Source organism: Arvicola amphibius, chromosome 6 (assembly GCF_903992535.2).
Source record: "Arvicola amphibius chromosome 6, mArvAmp1.2, whole genome shotgun sequence".
Classification (NCBI taxonomy): Eukaryota; Metazoa; Chordata; class Mammalia; order Rodentia; family Cricetidae; genus Arvicola; species Arvicola amphibius.
In genome coordinates this window covers 64764961-64787092 of record NC_052052.2, presented here as the reverse complement: position 1 = coordinate 64787092, position 22132 = coordinate 64764961, and the positions used below count along the sequence as shown (strand labels likewise).

The 22132-nt window shown below is 39.4% G+C and overlaps 1 protein-coding gene across 9 annotated transcripts in view; it reads right to left on the bottom strand.

Moving 5' to 3' along the window:
• Positions 1-22132, bottom strand: part of Mpdz (multiple PDZ domain crumbs cell polarity complex component) — a 155989-nt gene that overhangs the window by 77931 nt on the left and 55926 nt on the right. For 8 of the 9 annotated variants that reach the window (XM_038333928.1, XM_038333930.1, XM_038333931.1 and 5 more), the window contains 10 exons: positions 21099-21213; positions 20704-20792; positions 10446-10629; positions 9090-9161; positions 6302-6408; positions 5331-5477; positions 4368-4532; positions 2567-2752; positions 1362-1571; positions 267-383 (listed from right to left, as the gene is read on the bottom strand). In XM_038333928.1, coding sequence (XP_038189856.1) covers positions 267-383; positions 1362-1571; positions 2567-2752; positions 4368-4532; positions 5331-5477; positions 6302-6408; positions 9090-9161; positions 10446-10629; positions 20704-20792; positions 21099-21213 — 1392 coding nt within the window. The remainder of the gene's footprint in view (positions 1-266; positions 384-1361; positions 1572-2566; positions 2753-4367; positions 4533-5330; positions 5478-6301; positions 6409-9089; positions 9162-10445; positions 10630-20703; positions 20793-21098; positions 21214-22132) is intronic. The other variant, XM_038333932.1, reaches the window with a different exon arrangement.

Below are 22132 nucleotides of genomic sequence, written 5' to 3'. Positions count from 1 at the left end.
ATGTATTATACTTATTATAAATATCTCAAAGCATTCAAAGCATTCCAAGAATAGCTATTCAAAAATCTGTAATTTAAAAATACCAACAAAAAGAATTGTCTTCCTTCCAAATTAGAATTGGCATAATATATAATGTCAAAGACCTAATTATCCCTCGCTAGTTTAGAGCAATGTGTACACACTGAGCTTCTCCATACACCATGCAAGTGAATCAATACAACTGCAGCAGAACACGCACTAAAAACCAGTCAGCTGTGGCCACTAACCAGAGCCAAGTCGGCCCTGAAGAGGGCTTTGTCAGGCAGGCCTGGCTCCTTACAGGGGTGCGGTGAGCAGAGAAAGGCGTCCTCCTTGGCAGAAACATATCCTTCTTCTGGTGAAAGCTGCAGGAAATTGGTGTGGAGAAGGGGTTTGTGGGAAAGAAAGAACGACAAAGAAAATGGGAAAGTGGGAGGGGGTAAGAGAAAGAAGAATGACGAGTAGAAATGGAGTCTTCATGTGATAACATATGACCGCGATATAGATGGGAACTCCAACGTTAGACATTACTGGTCCTGACATTTCATTTGAAAGGACACAGAGGCCTTTCTTCCTAGCATAAATACCAACAATTAGAGAAGAACCTCTTTCTACTATTTTTTTACAAATTAAAATCAATGTCAATGATTTTTATAATAATCTTCTGATCAGTTTTATAATGAAAGGCAAATTTAAGGATTAAAACTTTAAAAGCTGCAGAATAAAGCATTAAAGAAAAAAATCAATGTTTTGTTCTCTCTCGAATATTATACAGGATGCAATTTTCTTGTCAAGGAATGTTACTGAGGACATAATGAACTCCTCCAACCTCTCTAAAATAAGTGGAAAGCACCTCTTCCCAGGTAGCCATTGGAATTCTTGTGAGAAACTTTGAAAACACGTAAAACAACCACCTGCCCCTACAATTAAGAGAGGGCAACTTGAGAGCTTAAATATAACACGGCTTATAGGACCAAATGAAGCTAAACTGCCATCTGCTCGAATCCCTCCTGACTCACGCTGCAGTCCTGAGCCACTGAGAACTCTACACTTGCCCTTCACCTTCTAACAAGAATGGAAACATTAATTGTCTTACCACAATCACCAGGTATCAGCAACCCGTGAGGTACTTTTATAGGAAAGGCATTTTTCTATTAATAAAGCTCCACTATTAGTGACAGAAATACTCAAAGTATGTTTCGGTGTAAAAAGAATATGAAACATCAACTTCAAAAATATTTTGATTCTAAATAGTTATTTTTTTCTCCTAAGTGGTAGTAAAGTGTCTCCCCAGGCATTTCCCTTACAAATAAACAAGAAATCAATAAAATCCCAGTTCTTACAGGCAAAGGCTTGGCCACTCCTATTCGCACTATCCCGGAGGGTGCTCCTTTCAGAGCTCCCACAGCCTCTTCAAGACTGCTGTTTTCCAGGTTGATGTCGTTGACGAACATGAGCCTGTCGCCTGGAAGAAGCCGGCCATCCTTTTCGGCAATGCCACCTGGCACCAGAGAACGAATCACTATCACAGTGCTTGCTGGGTCGATGGGGTCCTGAAGGGCAAGAAGGTGAAAAGAAGTCAGCTCTTCTGACATTGGAGTATACTTTACAAGCTGTCCTTTCTAACTGTTGAGTGTCTGAAGGTTCTAATGAATACCTAGCACAATGTGATGTCTATTTCATTTTGGAAAGACCAGAGGAGTTGCCAGAAACCATGGAAGCCTCATTTGCTGGTATCAAATAGACCCCGAGATAATATTAGATAACTTCAAGAGGATACTTTAAGTTTGGGGTAGATTGTTAAGTTTTACACTATCACTTGAAGCAAGAAGTCAAGGGCAGTCGCAACCATAGTTTTGTACAGCAGATGGACGCAGTCTGACCCAGGTCTTGTCCTTTAGAAATGAAGAAACACAAAAGCAGCCATTCGGCATTTGGTGCTACGTGCACATGGCCTGGAGTCATCAGAGATGGCCCGAGTACAAAACTGTTAAGAGTAACACCTGGGTTTTATCAAGCAATGTTCAGCATTTCCACATTTGCCCTGCACAAAAAATTCAGGAAAGAGTGCAAGTCATACTGAGCCAATTTATAAAAAGTCATAAATTTAGTAAAAATGGCTTGGAATGTTAGAATTTGTGATATATCCAAGTACAAACTCATCTTCTACATTATACAGAAGAATAAAATAGCAAATACTTTATTGATTATCACTAAAATATAAGTTGTCTATTAAGAGTATGGAAATGAAAATATTTCTCAAATGACAAAAAGAACCCACTGTATTATGATACTCCTTAAAAGAATTCTGTGTTTTGCTCAAATTCTTGAGCTGAAATATAAAACAGTTTAATAACTATAATGCTAAAAGAAACCTTTTATAATAAAAAAGAAATCATACCTATCATAATACTATTCTGAGCAATTAATTTTAACAATTAAATGTCACTACTAACTGTAAAATAGTATTTTCTTGTTATCTGCTAGCCTCAATTTACTTTTAAATTATGGCATCTTTTCAGCAATCAAGGAAATAGAATCTATTTACCTGGTAATCTAAAATGCTGAAGCCAAGGCCCCTGCTCCCTTTCTCCAGCTCTATGGACTGAATGGCAGCTTCCCACATGGCCAGTGGCGTTTGAATCTCCTCAGCATTCTGACCTACATCAGGCATCGCCAGCATGGGATCCTCTGTCTCTGAAGCGCCAATGAGCTCACCTAGATCTACATGAGGCTGAATAACAGATCAGGCATCTCTTATTTCAGAGGGAATAGTGTTTGACACATGTACCAACAACCCCCCTCAAAAAAAAAGTTGGGTTCCTGTATCTGTACAGAATAAAACATTCTCAAAAACCCAAGTCATAACAGGCATTAAAAATCTAAGCAAAAATTTCCTATAAGCTTATTCGGTGATTATGCATCTAAGGCATGGTTTATAGGTGACTTTCACTTCTTGTATAAGTTTGAATTACTTCTAGATGGAGAATAAAAAAAAGTGTGTTGTTACTAACTAAAAGGTATTCAAGATAAATAAAGGCTAAATTCAAGAAAAGGTGGGTATGTGTAAAGCTTTGTATTATATGCAAATAAGGCCTCCACAATGCATAGAAAGGTGGATTAAGTAGTAGTGACAGTTACAGAACATTTGATGCAGAAACTGGCCTTCAAAGGTTAGCCTCTATCAAGAAAAACAAATCAAAGGGAAAAGAGCAGACCCAATGTATCTGTATCAACATATCACATTTAACAGAGGTGTTTGTCAGAATAAAATTCTAGTTTGTGTGTTGCCTTTGCTTTTGATATTCTATTGCACTGCCTAGATCCATGGACACAAATTTACCTTCCCTTGCCTTCCTGGGGCCATGTCATGTGAACACGTGCATTCGTTGACACCCCATGAACACGTGCTTGCTTTAGCACCATGTGAACACACACATGCTTCAGCACCATGTGAACACGCACACACGTCGGCACCACATGAACACGTACATGTATACATGTTCATACTGCTTCTTGTTCTGCCCTATAATGACCACCCATATGAATAAAAAATTATGTACTTTATCCTTTTAAGCTGTAAAATTATTTTATTATATTGATTCCGTCAGCATAATGTAAATTCAGTTCCTTCCTCCTGAGATCTGATTAGGGTCCTATGCTAACTGTGCACAGCACTTCCTCCAACAGGGTGATTACCTTAGGTTTTGAATACTGCGATACAAATGGGTAGGAATAAGGAGACAGGAAGATGCACATCACAGAAAATTATCTGATGTCAATTATGAGTTCAATGTTCTCATATTCTTACATTAAAATGCACAAATAAATTAAAACATATGTACACACACACACACATATATATCTTTCTATATTTTAGCTTTTCACTAAATGGCTAAGTGCAGACCAGAAATGGCTGGGCAGGTATATATAAGTATCTTTTTTCATCCGTGTACCACACATACACTACTTGCATACCTCTGCCAACTGGGACAGAACTAGTTAATAGGAACGCTGCAGGTACACAGTGATACCTAACATCAAGTACAAGGCGCGCAGCGGTACCCACTGTAAGTACTTTAGCCTGAGGAGAAAGTCTCCATGATGGACATCATCCTAACCTACATCTTACAGAAACAAAACTGAAGTTCAGAAAGATGAGATGACTTGTCTAGTTTAAGCATCAATTTTGATTCAAGTCCAGGGCTGTGTGATTTTATACCTATTCTATAAGCATAGACTGTGTTAAAAAATGAAGTAGTAATGAAAATAAAAATACCTTAACATTTTAACACTATTAAGCTTTGCTGTGATTGTTTAAATTAGCCTTGTTTCTGTGAGTCTGATACCTTTTCTGTGAGTTCAAGGTCACTCATGTCCAGGCCATCCAGTTCTGATGCGGCGGTGGGTGGCACAGTCCGGCGGCAGCACACCATTGTCACGTCTATGGGCAGCTCTTTTAAAATATTGACCACGTCTTGATGATTTTCCCCAAGCAAATTTATACCATTCACCTGCAGAAGAACACACATGGCCCAGAGAAGATAAAGTCTCATAATAGAAAGATTGTTTGAGAGCATCATTTTCCCATGGATATAAATTCACTATGGTAATGGCTGTGGTTCTGCTGTGCCCCGAACCGCAGTTAGAGTTCTGTGAGTACCAGCTAACAGGGTCTGCACTCACGTTTAGAGTCTTGCTATAACTGGAGCTTCTCAAGCACTCAGGGCAAAACCCTTAGCTTCCCCTAGGTGTGATGGAAGAGAGAATAACAATATTCCCAAGGAAGCAGGATAAAAAATAATAAAGAATTAGTATTTAATAGGTATACTAAAAAGAAATGGCATAGATAGTATGCAAACATGGTTTTAAAACCGGGAACAAAAATTTTCCAAACTATTTTTTATTTCTGCATGTAAAAAAACATTGACAGATTGCAGAGAGACAAATACCAGTGGGTAGCTAGTGAGCGACACGAGTTGAGTGGGGACAGAAAGGACATGTTCATTGTTTGTCATTACTCTCTACAGAAGCTCATGAAAGTGCTGCCTATTCTAAGAACTGAATACATATTAAAAATTGTCATAAAAGGTTTATAGTCTTTGGAAGCTAAACCATCATAGAACACAACACAACACAACAAACACCACCAAGACAGAATGTGTGGAACTGGCTCTGTAGTTTGGTGCACACACAGCTCTGGCATTTCTGCTTTGGGTTGAATCTAAGACCTACTTATTTGTCACCATTAATTCTCCAGCAGCCTGTTCCATCTTGTGTCTGTAGAAAAAAGGAAAATTCGAGATCCTCACTTCCAACAGCTCATCTCCACTGAAGAGCTTCCCACTGTGTCCCACAGGGCCTTCTGGCAGAACAGACCGGATGAAGTGATGGCCCACTGTTGCTTCTAGACTTATCCCCAATCCACTGTTCTCGCTGAACTTGCTCACATGAGCCACCTGAAATGAGAAAAGCCATCACAACTCTAGCACTCTTCTGAGTTTTTTTTCTCTACTCATGTAAATATTTTAAATTCACCCCCACACACAAAATAGTCAAATTTCTCACAAATGTTTCAAAAATCTTATTGCAAGCTGCATATGAAAATACTAATGTCTAATAGTTTCACAGATCATCAAAGACTAGAAGGTAACTCTCCAGCCACAAGCACCCAGGACCATTTCAGTGCCTACAGAGAATATAGTAGCAAATGGGTAGAATGCGGGTAATAAATGGGAGGCAGGCAAAAACTGCTATAGATACGAGCACAGCTGACAGCCTAAACAGCTATCATAGGGTGCCATGTGTCACTCCCCACAAACAAATACATTTACCAAACAAGACCTTTCATATCGTAATGGTGGTTGATGAAAGGTCAGTATCAGAATGAAATCACCTGACTCTGAACCGTGATGCTGGGCAAACCATCTTCTTAGCCCTGATAACCTAATTTAGAGTTCACTTACTCTAAGGAACTGCCAGGTCCCCATTGATGTCACCAGCCATCTCTGCTACACCATCCTCTTTATGGTTATGTTAATGTTGCCAAGTACACAGCCAGCAAGGAGAAGCAGAGGTGCTTTCATTTACCTGAGTATGAACCTCAATGACGTGGCTTGTAAACCTTGTATTTTGCTTCATTGGCTACCATTACAGCCTTTGAAGAGCTCAAGGAACTTGATCTCTGTCCAACATTCATCCCAAGGATTACCTTATTTTCACCAAGAATTTCATGCTCGCACACAGGCACCAGTCAGGAAACATGAAGAGCAAGCTAACCTACCACTATTTCATAGTTAATTCCCATAATTCTCTGCCACTTCGCCAGCAGGGCAGCCTCTTGCTGCACATCTTCTGTTTCTTCCAGCTCAGTTGACAACAATGGATACCCTGAAACAGTCAAAGTGTTGAAGTTATCGCCAGCACCCAAAACTCACCTTCTACACCTTTGGGAAAGAAGACCTAGAGAAAACTTTTTGTTTTGTCTTGTCATACTTGTTAGTCAATGCATGGGTTTCTCATAGTTAACCAAATTTTAATGATCTAACTTAGACTAATGCTTGTATATGCAACACTATTCTTTTTTAATGGGCTTTTAAACTTTGGACTTTCCATTAAAGTCTCCATATATTATCTAAAATTTACTAAAATGACAGTGTTTGGGCTGCTCTGAGACCCACAAGCTTATCTACTGGTTATATTTGGTGATTTCACAGTAAAAGAGTTGTCAGAGGAAAGGCAGCTATGATATTACCTCACAAACAATATAAATTAATAATGCACAACTCCATGAATAACAGGAGAGCATGAAATAGTAAAATAATGAAACAATGAAAAGCTGAGACTGTGTATTAAGACAATTGCCTGTAGTCAGAATCCCACTAATGAGCCAAAAAGGAAAGGAAGGCATCAAGCAAGTGATGTAAGTAATTCCCAATGCAGAGTGTGCAGCTGAAAGCTAGCGGTGAAAGGAACACCTCCAGGGGTCTCTGTTTCTGGAAGAGTTCCTCAGCTGAGCCCAGCTCCAGCACTATGGCAGTCTAACATCTCTCCGCCTTTACGCAAAATGGCTTTCTTTGAAAAACCTCCATTCTCCCCCAGTCTCTAAATGAATTTAAGGAATATTCCAAAATTCAGATTTCTACCAGTTGCCTTCTCTCTCACGGGATCTTCAGGCTCGTCATGCTTTGGTTAAGGATTCTAATTTTGTCTGGAGAAAATGGACAAAGTTGGTAACTGTTTTTAAATGCTTCAGGACAGAAAGTAGTTCATTCATGTGCAAGGTCCTACGTTCAATCTCTAGCTTACAGAACAAAGCAAAACAGGACTGAAACTATCTCTGTGGATAAGAGTTTTTTCTTCAAAATACAGTGAGTAGGACTGATTAAGAAAAATTTAAAGCTAATTCTGGGAGCAGAGGTAATGCTGGAGTCCCCAGTTCACCTGAAATCATTCCTGTGCATTCCACAGCTCAATAAGAACATAATACAGGATTCTAGTGGGATGTGGGAACCAGATGACACTGCTGAGATTCGTATTCATCCAGCCAAACCAAGGCCATGCCATTCTAACCTCCCACCTCTGCCTAGACTTACACTTCAGAAATTTAAACATACAAACAGAAATCCACAGAGCCCTGTTCTCAAACCTTAGTGAACAGTCAAGTGACCATTCTGCACAGAGTCACCTTTCTGCAGAAGGGCAGTGGCATCCCACCCTGTCAGGATGGACAAACCCACTACATTAGAACCATTTCCAGGCTTCTGCTTTATTATCATTAGTTTTTAATAATTCAAGGACTCCTGATTTCAAGTCTGGAGATGCCAACCACCAACTACCCTTCCACATACATATGCAAATTTCTCATTAGCTGCCTTTTCCATAGCAAGACAGATGATTCTGAATCTTTAACATAACCCCTCATGCCCATCTTCATTTCCTATTACAAGTCATGGTCTAAGTATTTTTATCCTTTCCCCCACTCTTGATATTCACTTTAGCCTAAGTATTTTCTTTACTAATTAGTGTAAAAATGGCAGAATGTAATTAATATGTATGAACACTACACATTTTCCTTCCTGGATAGCGTTACATACACAAAACCCTTTAAATAATAAAAATAAAGTAGAACTTTCAGCAGTGGAAGAAAGGCAATTATGAAAGCACAGAGACAGTGAAGACGCTCTGGGGACCTGGGGACCAGCAGGGGTTTCCATTTGCTCAGTGGCTGTCAGTCACCAAATACCTAACAACAGGGATAGGGAAAAGAAGCAGGAGGCACATGGCATAAAAAGAGGGTAGATCTGGTGTGAAATACATTAAAAACAAGGGCTCCTAGTAAATCTACGGTGAGGGGAATTCTTAGACAGGCTTAGAAATCTCTGTAGAACTACTTTCAAGCCAAGTCCCCAACATTACACTTGCAACCCCCGAAAGAATAAAATGTAAACATCAGCCTCCCCAAATGGACAGTTCCACACCAAAGTGGTAGGTTGTGCCTGAAATCTGGCACTCAGGAGGCTGCGGACTGGTCATGAGTTCAAGGCCAGCCTGGACTACAAAGCAAGCTCCTGCCTGAGAACAGAATCATCACCACAACAAGTAATTATTTTCATTGCTTAAAACCTCGAAGAGTCTCCATGTCTGTTTTGAAATAACTTATATTTTACCACTGTTTCACAGTTGCGAAATATGTCAACTATATATAAACACTCAGTTAAAACTACACATATTATCAATTGAAGCCTCAAGAGTAGTTCTGGTGCATGCACATGCATGTGTGTACGTGTGTGTGGGGGGGGGGGTATGTATGCACATACCGTCACACACACAAATGTCAAAGACCAGACTAATTCAGCAAGAAAATTAACCAACCATAAGTTAATTATTTTTATCTAAGAAAGCAGTTAGTCCTATTGATAAATACAGATTTGTCAACATCATTTTTCCTGAGATGATAGTACCATATTTCTAGTGGTTTGGTAACTCACTGACTATCGTAAAGGCTTAAGTTCTTCACAATCATCCTCTCTAAACCACAATTAACATGGAAGACTGGCTCTAAGTATTACCTTCTTCTTCAATCGGCAATATGCTGGTATTTCTCCTCAAAGATAAAGACTCTTCATCTGTTTCATAATTTTCTTAAAGATAAAAACATTTGAATAGTTATATCCATGAGATAATAAAAGCATTTGAAATTTTCTAATCCCACATTGTTTGAATCACTGATTAGGGTCAATTTTAAATCAACAAACTCTGCAGTAAGCATAGGTACTTACCATCATCCTGTAAGAGGGCTGGGGCTTTCCTAAAACCGGCCTGCCCATCTCCTAGGAATGCATTACACAGTACATGGCGCAAACACCAATAGGCCCAACGGTGCTGCAAACAATGGCTTTCCAGTCAACAGCCCCATGTTGGGGATTATTTCAATAATTTGTAGGGGTACTCATGGACCTCACCTTATAAATGACATTTGTATTTGAATTTGTGAGCTTGTGTGTGGGTGTCTGTCTTCATGTATGTTCAGATGCATGTGTACATGCCTGTGTAGGCCAGAGACCAACTTTAGATGCCTTTCTTCAAGAGCTGGCCACTGGTGATTTTGAGACAGGGTTTTTCAGCAGGAGTTAGAATGTGCCAAGTTGGCTAAGCTGGCTGGCTACAGATTCCCAGGGATTCCCAGAGTCTCTTCCCTCCAGTGTTGGGATTATAAACACACAACTACACCCAGTTTGTATTATAAGTCTGGGGTGGAGCTCAGGTTCTCACCTGCTTGAGTAGCAGTAACTCTACCTGCAGACACATCTCTAAAACCCAGTGAATGGCATCTCTAGAATTCAATTTGATAATTTAAGGAGATTCTGTGCAATTAGTTAGCAGTGTTCAAATAAAAATCCAAGCATGGGATGGAGAGATTATTCAGTTGGTACAGTTTGAGGACTTGAGTTTGAATCCCCAGAAGCCATGTAAAACTATGCACAGTAAAATGGGTCTGTAATTTGTTCCTATGGTGAAATGGGAGGTGGAAAGAGGAGATTCCCCAGAAGCCTGTGGGCCAGCTAGCTCGGCCATACAAAGCAGTAAATAACAAAGATAACCTGTCTCAAACAAGGTAGAAGGAAAAGACTGGCATCTAAGACTGTCATCTGACTTTTATATATGGCACGCACGCAAACACCCCATATATGCCCACCCACACACTTTCTAAAATCATCAAACGAAACTGCACCCCTGAAGAGACAACCTTGTTGACACCCCAATTAATGTAGAGATAGGAAGAAAGAAAAGTTTTATCTGCAGCTAAGAAATGACTGGCATAGATGGATGTCTAATGCACAAATCCACAGTTCCAGCTAATACCAAAAACAGTTTTCTGTATAATTTACTTTCAAAAGTCTGAGAACCAGGTCCTTTGGCATTACCTTTGCTGACAGTGGCATCACCAGCTGGTACAACCATGTCTTTTGAGGTGTCTTCTCTTGATGTGAGTTCTGCTTCCTGTCTTGCACCCTTCCTCATTAGTGTCAGGCGCACTGTCTGTCCTGTGTGACGTAACACCTCTACTGCTTGCTGATTGGTGAAACCTTGAAGGTTGGTGCCATCTACCTGTGATAGCAAGACACATTAAAAATCAAAAGCACTTTTGTATTGCTAATTCGCAAAATGTATATTTATCACTTAGTACTGAGAAACAGGAAATGGACATCGCTCTAACTTGGAAATGGCCACAAAGCCCTACCACACACTTAGTGTCTAGGAGCAACGATGGTTTGCTCAGGACTTTTCTGGGGGTTTCTTTGGTTCCTATAGATTCTGTGGTATAGTTTCAGGGTGTGACTTTTAAGATCATTTCTCTAATGCCCTAGGTAATCCTCATATGCAGCCAAATTTGGGAACCAGCACTACAGGGGATCAAGGTACAGAAGACAGTGAAGAAAACACTCTGCCAAGACACTGGGATGTGCCTACAGTACTTTACCATGCCTGTGAACAAGAGAAGGAAAAAATTTGGCACCCACATATTCGTTAGATGAATAGTCTATGAGATCCAGACCTGCATCCCCACAATAGTGGCCTAACTATAAGAGTTCCTGAAAAGATGTATTAAAACCTCAAATTAAGCATCTAAAACCCATCTGTTTTATTTATGTGTACATAGGCATAGACATGCACGGACACACCTGCTTTCTACACGTACTCTATATACTAATATATGACATCTGAACATACAAAAGCAAAGAAAGAAACAGAAGAGGGAATGAGTACTTCTTAGTTTATCCTAGTGGGAACAGTCAGTCCATGACCTAGAGACCTGCTCTGTGGAAGAGTCTCAAACTCTGGGTCCTTGGCTCTTGTGAAAACCCTCTGAGTTGCATGGGATCTTGACACCTGACTCTATTCTTCCCCATAACTGACTTTTCTGATTCCCCTTGCAAAGAATGGCAAATTAGAGTAACAGAGAAAAATCTGCAACAGAATTCGTAACCAACTAAGGAAGAAAAAAATTTCTACAGCGATAACTGGAAGAACAACTAGAAATGGTCTGGGAATGCAGGCTGAAAGCAAGCGAGCTGAATCTTCATGTGCCTAGAGTGGCTCATCTGGTCAGAGAAGAAATGTCAGTAAGAATAAAACCAATTTCTCTCATTAAGAAGAGGTGGCTCCAGGCTGAGGAGATTGCTCAGTTGGTGTGTGGGTTCTAGGGGACTGAGCTTGTGTCCTCATGCTTGTACAACTAGAAACCACACACTCAAGCTGAGAACAGAGAGATGTATTAGCAGATAAAGATGTTTTCTGTCAGTTCTGATATCCTAAGTTTGACCTTCTAGACTCACTTACTGGAAGGAGAGAATGGAGTCCTGCAAGTTGTCCTCTGACCTTTGCAAACCATGGAGCATGAAAGACACAGAAAGGAGGATCCTTGGGGCTTGTTGACCAGCCAGTGTACTCAGTAAGCTCCAAGTTCAGTAACAGACTGACTGTCTAACTGTGGAAGACATCTGACACCAACTTCTCTACGTATATAGGCACACATGTACACCTACACACAATTGTGTATACATACACACACACACACAAACACACACACAGAGTGGAGATGGTCAAATGGTACATAAGATGCCAAACAGAATATAGCAATATTCAAATATAGATACATGGAAATTTTCTAAATTTAAAACATTTTCATTTTCAGTGTGTGGGTAAGCCAGTCCTGAGGGCATGAGAGGGGCATAGCTGGTATCCCATTCTCATCTGCGTTGTGGTGGTGGGAATGAGAGAAAGATGACACTCCCCTGCCCCTACCATCTCCAGCTGGCAAGAGAGCTGACCCCTTTACCAGCTGCAACACTTGGGAAAGCGGTCCCTGCTTCTCCTCTGGCCAGCACAGCAGAACTGATCCTGTTAACAGGGCACAGGTGAGTGGGCCCTGGAAATGTAAGCATAAGACTTAGCCCCACCCCTCATCTGCTATATGGCAGCAGGGCTAGGAGAAATGCCCTTATCCCAGTCAACACCTGAAAGAGTTGGGAGAGCTGGCCCTGAGGTCATAGGAGAGGGAACACTGCCCCTGCCCCACACCAGCTGCAACACTCAGGGAAACAAGCCCTGCACGTAGCCCGGGAGGCACAGTAGAGCTGACCTTATTGATGGGGGAGCAGGTGAACCACTCCAAGAATGAGAACAGGGAGAAATGGCCCCATCCCTCAACTTCCCTATGGCGGCATGGGTAGGGAAGTGATGTGCCACCCCCAACAACAACACCTGAGGCAGATGGAAGAGCTGCCTCTGCCTCCCCCCAGCTGCAACACTCAGGAGAGCAGGCCCAGCACCTCGCCTAGGCAGCATAGCAGAGCCAGTCCTGTTGGCAGGGGTATGAGGGGTGGACAAAATGGCCCAAATCTGAACACTGATGACCCACAAAGAAAATTCTTAAAATGTACAGAGCTTTTCCTTTCAAGTTTTTGTTCTATAACCATTTTTATCACTCTTTTAAAAAGAAGTTTCACTAATTTAAAAAAAACCTTACAAGAATGATTCTATTCAAACATGTATGGAAAATGTATTTGCTTTTCTTTTCAAAACTTCATAAATTGAATTTTAAAATGTATCCATTGCCCAAATGTTGCATAATAATACCAGCAAAAACAAAACAAAAACACTATAGTGGAATAGATCTTAAACTATACTCCACTTCACACTTTTCTCGCCCCATCCCCCCTCCCCCCATCCCACCCCACCCCTATGGGGATGGGGCAAGAAAAGTGTGAAGTGGAGGATGGGAAGAGCTTGGGAGAATAGGATGGTTGGGATATAGGAAGGGTGGATATGGGAACAAGGAATTATATATCTTACTTAAGGGAGCCATTCTAGGGTTGGCAGAGACTTGACTCTAGAGGGGTTCCCAGGTGTCCAGGAAGCCGCCCCAGCTAGGTCCTTGGGCAGCTGAGGAGAGGGTGCCAGAAATGTCCAGATCCTATTGCCATACTCATGAATATCTTGCAATAAAAAATAAAAATAAATAAAAAAATAAAAAAAAACTATACTCCAGTTTAGATTCTTAATACTCACACGTAGAACATGGAATGAAGGCACCCACTTTCCCAAAGCTCCAAAGCGTGGCACTCTGCACTGGGACTAACGGAAACTAGTGTTATTACTAATAGAGTGAAAAAGTAATAAACAAGAAATCCCAAGGTTCCATGGGAATAAACAATTAACAGACAGACTATATCTAAGCCCAGCGAGCTAAACAGCAATCAAGAAACTTCATTTAATTCTGGCCACTCCTGACTACAGGAGAGCTATGGGGTCGGGCCTGACTGGGTGATACCACACACAGGAGAGTAGCAGAAGTAGGCATAGAGGCAAACTGCCTCTATTCATGAAAGGAGCACATCCACCAACATGTTAACATGGATACATCATGTTAACATAATACCACACACAGGAGAGTAGCAGAAGTAGGCACAGAGGCAGACTGCCTCTGTCATGAAAGGAGTACATCCACCATCATGTTAACCTGCTTCCTTAGATACTCCGTGCAGCTTTCCAAGTCACCCTCCAACAACCGGTATCTACTAACAGAGACAGAGAATCTATTTCTATCACAGGGTATTAAAGGCACATTTGCCATTTCTCAATATCAATCATAATTCTATATTGGTCTCAACTATGAGACTATATAGCTAACAGGAATCCTGATTTTATCTGTTGATTAGCTAACATTTTGAGAGAAAAAGAGTCCCTTTATCAAATAATTGTAACACAGAATGCCAGCGTGGAAGAGGGTTTAGGGTCAAGTCACTTGTGCTTTCCTGACCCTGTACTGCACTTAACACTAACACTAACACTTAACAGCTTAACACTAGGGGTCCACAGACTACAATCTGTAAAAGAAGAGCAAAGTAGTTTAAAATTTTAAAATAAATGCTTCCTCCAAATAGTAAATAATTTCTTAATCTTCTCTGCACCTCAATAAATACAAATTAAAAATAGACTGTTGCTTCAATACTTGTTGTCAAAACAAAACCAGAACAAATAAAGACTATAGTTGTAAAAATGCAACCAGGAAGACAGGAAATATTGCCAATTTGTGGGAAGACCACAAGAGGGTGACACTTTGCACTAACTGACCATGCAGTCAAGAGTGCTGCACAGTGCTTACCAAGGTTAAGGCATTTCGAATTTGAAAAGAATGTTGCTAAAAGTAAAATTAGGATATGGGTGATAGTGAAAATAATCTTACTAAAAGAAATAGAAGACAGGGAAAGTAGGCCTCCCCTCTATAAGTACATTTCTTTATCACCTTCCTTGGCTAAGAAGAAGTAATCTCTGAGGATCACTCATGTAAGAACAAAGACGGTGACAACCTGGAGGTAAGTTTCCATGAGACTCTAGGATACTCATATGAAGGAGATCTTGGTTTGTTCTCTGATACTGAGATATATATTTTAATATTAAACACTGTAAGTCAGTCCATTTTCCTGCATAGGTTTATCATTTCATTTTGATTAAAAGCTAAATAGAATTCTGTTTTCTACACGTATTGTCATTTCATTATCTGTTCATGTATCGATGGACGTTGTTGGTTATGCATTCTTGTTATAGTGAAAGAGCAGCAATAAGCATAGAAATATAGTTATCTCTGTGGTAGGGTACAGAATACTTTTGGTGTATTCCAAAGTATGAATGCTTGAGCCAAATTGTATTTATATTTTTAATTTTTGGAGAACCTACAAATAATTTTGCAATGTTTATATACTATGCACCCAACAAGAGAAGGTATGCGTTCCTCTTTCCCCACATCATCTCTAACATTTGTTGACAGATTTTTTGATGATAGCCACTCTGAGTGGAGTGACGTGGGATCTCAGAAGACTTTTAGTTTCCATTCCCTGAATTACTAGAGATAATGAACATCTTTTAAAATAGTTACTGGTTGTTTGTGTTTCTTTTTTTTTTTAAATTGCTCCATTGTTGATTGGTAGTTTTATTTCTGTTGTATTTAATTTCCGTTCTTTGTTATTTTGTTTTTTTTTTTTTTTTGGTTTTTTTCGAGACAGGGTTTCTCTGCAGCTTTAGAGCCTGTCCTGGAACTAGCTCCTGTAGACCAGGCTGGCCTCAAACTCAGAGATCCGCCTGCCTCTGCCTCCCGAGTGCTGGGATTAAAGGCGTGCGCCACCACCGCCCGGCAATTTCCGTTCTTTGTAAGTTCTGAATATTAGCCTGCTGTCTGAAGGAAAGCTGGGAAAACTTTCCAACTGTTCTGTAGGTGCTCTGGGTGAGCTTCTGGTACTTCTATTGTTGCATAGAACTTCCAAATTTCAGAGAAAAAGGAGACAAAGAAGCTTTAGCTGATTAGAAGAAAGAAAAATGGATAAAGGACACCTGAATCCCAAAAGAGGATGCAAAGCTAATTGATTTACTCATTTTTACTCTGTGGTACTTGTTGTTTTTTTGTGGTATGCAAGTGTAGGAAAATGTACTTGGTAGAAATATTGAAAAATACAAAGTGGAGGCTAATCATATCTGAATGGATTTACTAACTATATAGAAGTTCAGTGAGATGTATAGATTTTCAGTTTGTGTAAGATCTTGTCTGAATGGATACATTAAACTCATTGCATGATGATTTATTGCTCTTTATAATAAAGTGACTTTTATTGAAAAAACTAAAACAAATTTAATAAATCTACTCCCTCAGTAAACACTTCTCTAAAATATACTAATACAGCAAGTCCTATATCAGCTACTTTGAAGGTCTGATGTTTTCTTAAGTGAAATACAAGGCACATTATATTCTGTCCTATGGTAATGTAACTGAATCAAGAAGCTCGCTAAAAGACAGCACCAATGAACATCCAAAAGGACTGAGAAAAACCCATGAGCCTTAATTCTGCACAAAGAAGCTACAGGCAAATGAAGAAAGCTGGGGACGGATGAGGTGGCTCTCCCCAGGGAAGAGCACACCAACTGGCTGTCCAATACTAATTGGCCAGTCCTGAAACATACATACAGGTAACACTGTACAGACTGAACAGATTGTATTTAGAAATATTCACATATATAAATATACATGCAATAAAAAAAATTAAGAGGCATGAATTTGAAAGAGAACAGGGAGGGGATAAAGGAGGGTTTGGAGAAAGGAAAGTGAAAGAAGAATTAATATAAATTACAGTTCAAAAATGTTTTAAAAGTTTGCTAAACAGTTAAACACAGAACTATCAATGGCTAAGATCTAGCCATTCCTTAATTCCATTCCTTAAATACATACACAAGAAAAGTGAAAACATATCCTATAGAACTTTATAAGAGAACGTTCATACAAAGCCTTAAATCTCCCAGCCAGCAAGGGAAAACGCCTCTCATGGCTGAACTAATAGGTAAAAGTTGAGAATTTACCCACAGTGAAACATTACCTAATAATGAAAGGAAGCAGAAATCGACTTTATAACATAGAAAAGGCAAGTCTACAGAGACAGAAGTAGACCCCAGACTGCACAGGCCTAAAAAGACAGGGGAAGCAGGAAGTAAAAAATACAGCAATGAAAATATTCTACAATCAATTGCAATGCTCAATGTCAACATTAGAAGTATATAAACAGACACTTAATTATACACTTAAAGGTATAAATTAAAGACAATATAAATTACTTCTAATGCTCATTTGAAACACTGTCTAGTGAATTTATGTAGATATTTGAAGGAATAAAAATGCAAACTTTTAACTCACCATTATTGTGCTGGATAGTTTTAGGTCAACTAATTAAAAGATACAGTCGTCTGAGAGGAGGAAACCTCATTTAAGAAAATTTCTCAATAAGATGGGGCAGGAGGCACGTCTGTAGGGCATTTCCTAAAAATTAATGAGGAAGGGCCCAACCTATTCCTGGTCTGGTTCAAAGTTCTATAAGAAAGCAGGCTAAGCAAGCCATGAGGAGCAAGACAATAAGCAGCACCCGTCCATGGCCTCTGCATCAGCTCCTACTTGCAGGTTCCTGCTGTCTGACATACTGACTTTCTTCAGTGATATTAAACCAAGTACACTTTTCCTCCTCTGTTGGAAAATGGTCCAAGAATGGAGTCATGTGGGTAAAATTCTGAGTGCTGGTGAGAGCATGCCAAGACAAGAGTCTTGTGACCTCAGTTTCTTCAGAACATATAATTGTCCTTGGAATTGTGCTTTTGTGCTCTGCTAGGGTGCAGCAGGCAGGAGTTTACTTCAGATACTCGCTGTTGCTTGCTGCTGTCATTCAATGAAATGTTTAAACTGTTACATGCCTTGATGGAAAAAAACATATTTTTGACACATGTGCATTATCCTTGTGATTGTATCCAGCTTGAACTCACAAGAACTTTACTCAAGTGACCTCTCTTAACTCTCACAGTATAAGTTGTATGATGTTCTGAAAAAAGCTGGCTATTGCATGAGACTTAAATCCACCCCATTTACAGGCTTCATTCTCCCAAGTCCCACTGCTTTTAGAGTGGTAAGCATTCCTCCATTGCTTTTAGTCATGGTGTTTCATCAGTAGCAATGGTGACCCTAACTAGGACAATTGTACAGGGATTCACATTGTCTATCGTCTCTCCCTTATTCACTAATTAAAAAGTGTACAGTGGTTCATTTCCATTCATGGTAAGATAAAGACATACCAAGGAAGCCTTCAGCTAATACCCAAATGGGTAGGAAGATCAACTTGATCTTTCAATTGGACATAAAAAAGTAAACAGATACAGTTAAGAGTTCATAGTGTTGATGCCAGAAAAACTCTAGGAGATATACTGTAGACATTCCAAGGGCAGAAGTAATAGTCTTTATTCTTTTTACCCTAAATGTGATAGAAAATATGTAACAAAGAACCCTGCCAATTTGCATCTTCTAACCATCCAGTTCTTAGTGTTAAATGTTTTGAGACTGGTTTGTAAAAGCTCTCAATGTCTTTTTTTTTCCCTACATATAGATGAGTCACTTCCATGCTAAGTGACAACTTCCAGCTACCCGACTCCACAAACCCAAGCCCCTCTCCCTATTCTCTGACATGCTTGGGTTGTGTCAGTGGGGTCACACATTTGTCTCTTTACAACTTGTTTATTTCAGTTAGTGCATCTTCAAGACTAATCAATGTTGCAGTGTGTGACAGAATTTCTTCTTTCTTTAGCAGGTCAATCAAAAAGCAAGCCATGATATGTGCATACTAAATTCTGTTTATCCAGTTGTCTCCCAACAGTATTGAGCTGCCCCTTGGTGTGTACTATGTATAAACCACTGCTGTGAGTAAGGACTCTTTCATCTAATTTGACTTGTTCTGATTATTAAAATTCCAAGGGAATAACAGATGTAATTAACAATAAACTAGTAAGTCAGTATTCTCCACCAAGGTCTTCAAAATGATAGTAAAAGAAACACCAGCAAAGAAAGATCTTATAGTCACAGAAATGAGACGGGGGAGATCGACAACCAGGCTCCTTGTCCTGGGTCATCTCACAGTCTTCAGTTTGTCACTGCGGACTAGAAATCGGTGAAGGAATCACATCCACTACAGGTTTCCTTAGTGGACTTGACCCAAATTAGTTTCTGGAGCAAAGAGCAACTTGAAGAAGCCAGTATTCACTGAACAGCAGGTGAGACTTTTTCTTAACTACCTGAAACAGCCACATACTTAAAACACAGCATTACTACAATAGCATAATGATCAGATTAAAGATGTCTGGATTCATTTCTTTCACTCCCATGCATTTACAGAAGTGAAAGGAGCTCATCTAGTTGACAGTGTCATTCTGCAAAGTTAAAAATGTGCGGATCTGGGATGGGGAGATGGCTCAGAGGTTAAGGACACTGCCTGTGTCCCCAGAGGACCTGTGTTCAATTCCCAGCACCCAGGTGCAGTTTACAACTGTCTGTAACCCCAGTTCCAGGGGATCTGATACCTTCACACCAATTCACATAAAATAAAAAAAATGTACAGATCTGAAATTTAGGTCCAGCTACAGTAAACAATTAGTCTTCCTTCAGAATCCTTCTCCCAAAAATGTACTATATAAAGTTCATGTAACAAATTCATTATGATTATAATTCAAAAACATCAGAAAAATTACAAAAGAAACAAATTTCCAGTTTAGACTTCAGAAAAATAAAGCTTCTATAAAATGTTCGATTTAATCTGAAAATAATAAAATAGACAATTATAATGACAGTCTCAAGCCACTAAAGCTCTATTAAATTAACGGATCTGGGGTTAGGAAGATGGTTCATCAGGTAAATTGATTTCTGTTCAAGCATAAGGACCTATGTTGGGATCACAATCCCCGCGTGAACAGATGAGTGTGACAGTACAGGTATATAACCCTAGTGCTAGGAGACGGAGATAGCAAGCTCACTGGAGCTCAGGCAGTCTAGCAAATCAGTGACCATATCTCATAAATAAGGCAGAGATGGATAGAAGGAAACACCCAGTGTCAACTTCTGGCCTTTGTATGTGCAAACACAGGCAGACAGACACACCTGCATACATGTATAAGATACAAATTCAAACACACAAAAATCAATGTTAATAAATTTAGTTCTTTACAAAGAAAAATGAGAATGTTTGGTACACAGGTTACTGGGTAAATTTAGTTACAAATATGAAGACCTAACTTTCAGACCCCCAGGATCCACAAAAAAAAAAAAAAAAATACCCAGGCATGGCAATGTAGTATTTAATCTCAAAAAGGAAGAGGCAGAGATAGGAAGATGCAAAGAAACTCACCAGGCAGCTAGGCTAGCCAACTGATGAGCTCCAGGCTCAGTGAGAAATGTTCCCAAAGAACAAACAAACACAAAAGCTAGAGGAAGACATCCAACACTGACCCCTGGCCTCTGGCACTCACGGCCAAATGAGCACATATGCACACAAACATACAACTGCATGCATACCACACACACGAGTACATACATAAAGACATAAGGACTTATTTCTTCACTTTACAATTTTATTTTTATTCACATGTATGTGTGTGGGTTTGGTTCTAGGTTGCCCAACACAAGAGCTAGGAACCAAACTCAGGTTCTCTGGAAAAACAATACATGTTATTATTCACCAAACCATCTCTCCAATCCCAGAGAACATAATTCTTGAAAATTGCAAAAAAACAAAAACAAAAAAAAAAAACAGTATTAAAGGTATAACTTACTGCTATGATTTGGTCTCCAATTTGGATTCTCCCATCATGCTCCACAGCACTGCTTTTTGTAATGCTCTTCACAAAGATCCCTGAAGGTTCTAAGATAAGAAATAAGTAATTTTTCACTATTTAAAAAGCACACACAAAGAACAGCCACCTTCTACCTTCCAAATGAGAATCTTAATTATGAATAAGCACCTAGTAACAAGCCACAAAAGCATCTAGTACAAAGACTAAGGCAATTGCTCAGTCTGTCGTATCAGAATCACCTATACCAAATTAATTCTAAGAAAGCTGTCAACTACTTTATTCACCAAAAGAAAACATATAAGGATTGAAAATCCCACAAGACAGATACTGGAGGCAACTGCGATATTTAGAAAATATTTAAGGTTTAATATTACCTAATTTTTTATCTCCAATATAACCGGCAATGGTAATTCCTAATCCTTGGACATTTTTAGTGAGTTCCACCTCGAACATCTCACTTTCTTCACTCTTTTGAGTAGACGCATCAACCTAAAATAGTATTAAGAAATAAATCTTTAGATAAATCAACATAAAAGAAAAATAAGGTCGAATTTAAAAAGTCAAAGATGCAATTCGGGATTAATCTGAACTAAGATATTACTAACTAACTATGCTACAGAACTGGCCCCTTAAACTCAGAAAATATAGACTGCATGGTTTCATTCAGAAAAGAATGCAGAGAAGAAAGCTGGACCTCCCCTTCTTGGACAAACTACTGTACACATAAAATGTTAAAGATTAAATAGCTTCTTGTTAATAAAGCATTTTCATACATAGATCATCATCTTTTCTGAAGAACTTGGGATGTTTAAAGTTCAAAGAAGTCATGTTTTGTATAAATGTAAAAAAGATAGGATCTAGTTCTGCCACTTACAAAGCAGTTTCATTGTAAGACATTCCGCATGTCTTTGTTTCTTATTCATCCTAACGATCTAGAATTGCCCACATCATTTGTAAGCAGGCGAGTAGGTCTAATTGTATCGATGTTTCCCTGAGGAAAGCAGCATATATGCATTTCCTAGGACAAACAGATAATATCTGGAGAGGTGGAATCCAAATCCCAACAGCTTGGTTGAGGGGTTCCTGTCTGTAAATGATATACAGCTTGTAAGACTGTACAATATAGAGCCACAGCCTCCACAGAGCTCCTACTCTTACCAACGATTTGTAGTTCAATCTAGCACCATGAATAGCAGTGACTCTCCCACAGCCATGTTATAAATAGGCTGATTACTTATTTATAAAAGAATTTAATGGCACCAAGGAAGTTTATTAAATCACTCTTGAGTTTTCGCAAATTGAAGATATTCATAAAGTGTACCCTCTACATTGGCATACTGGCATCTTCCTGCTCTAGGATGGTAGCTGAAAAGGGATTACTCGGGTCTGAGCCTTCTGTAACATGTAC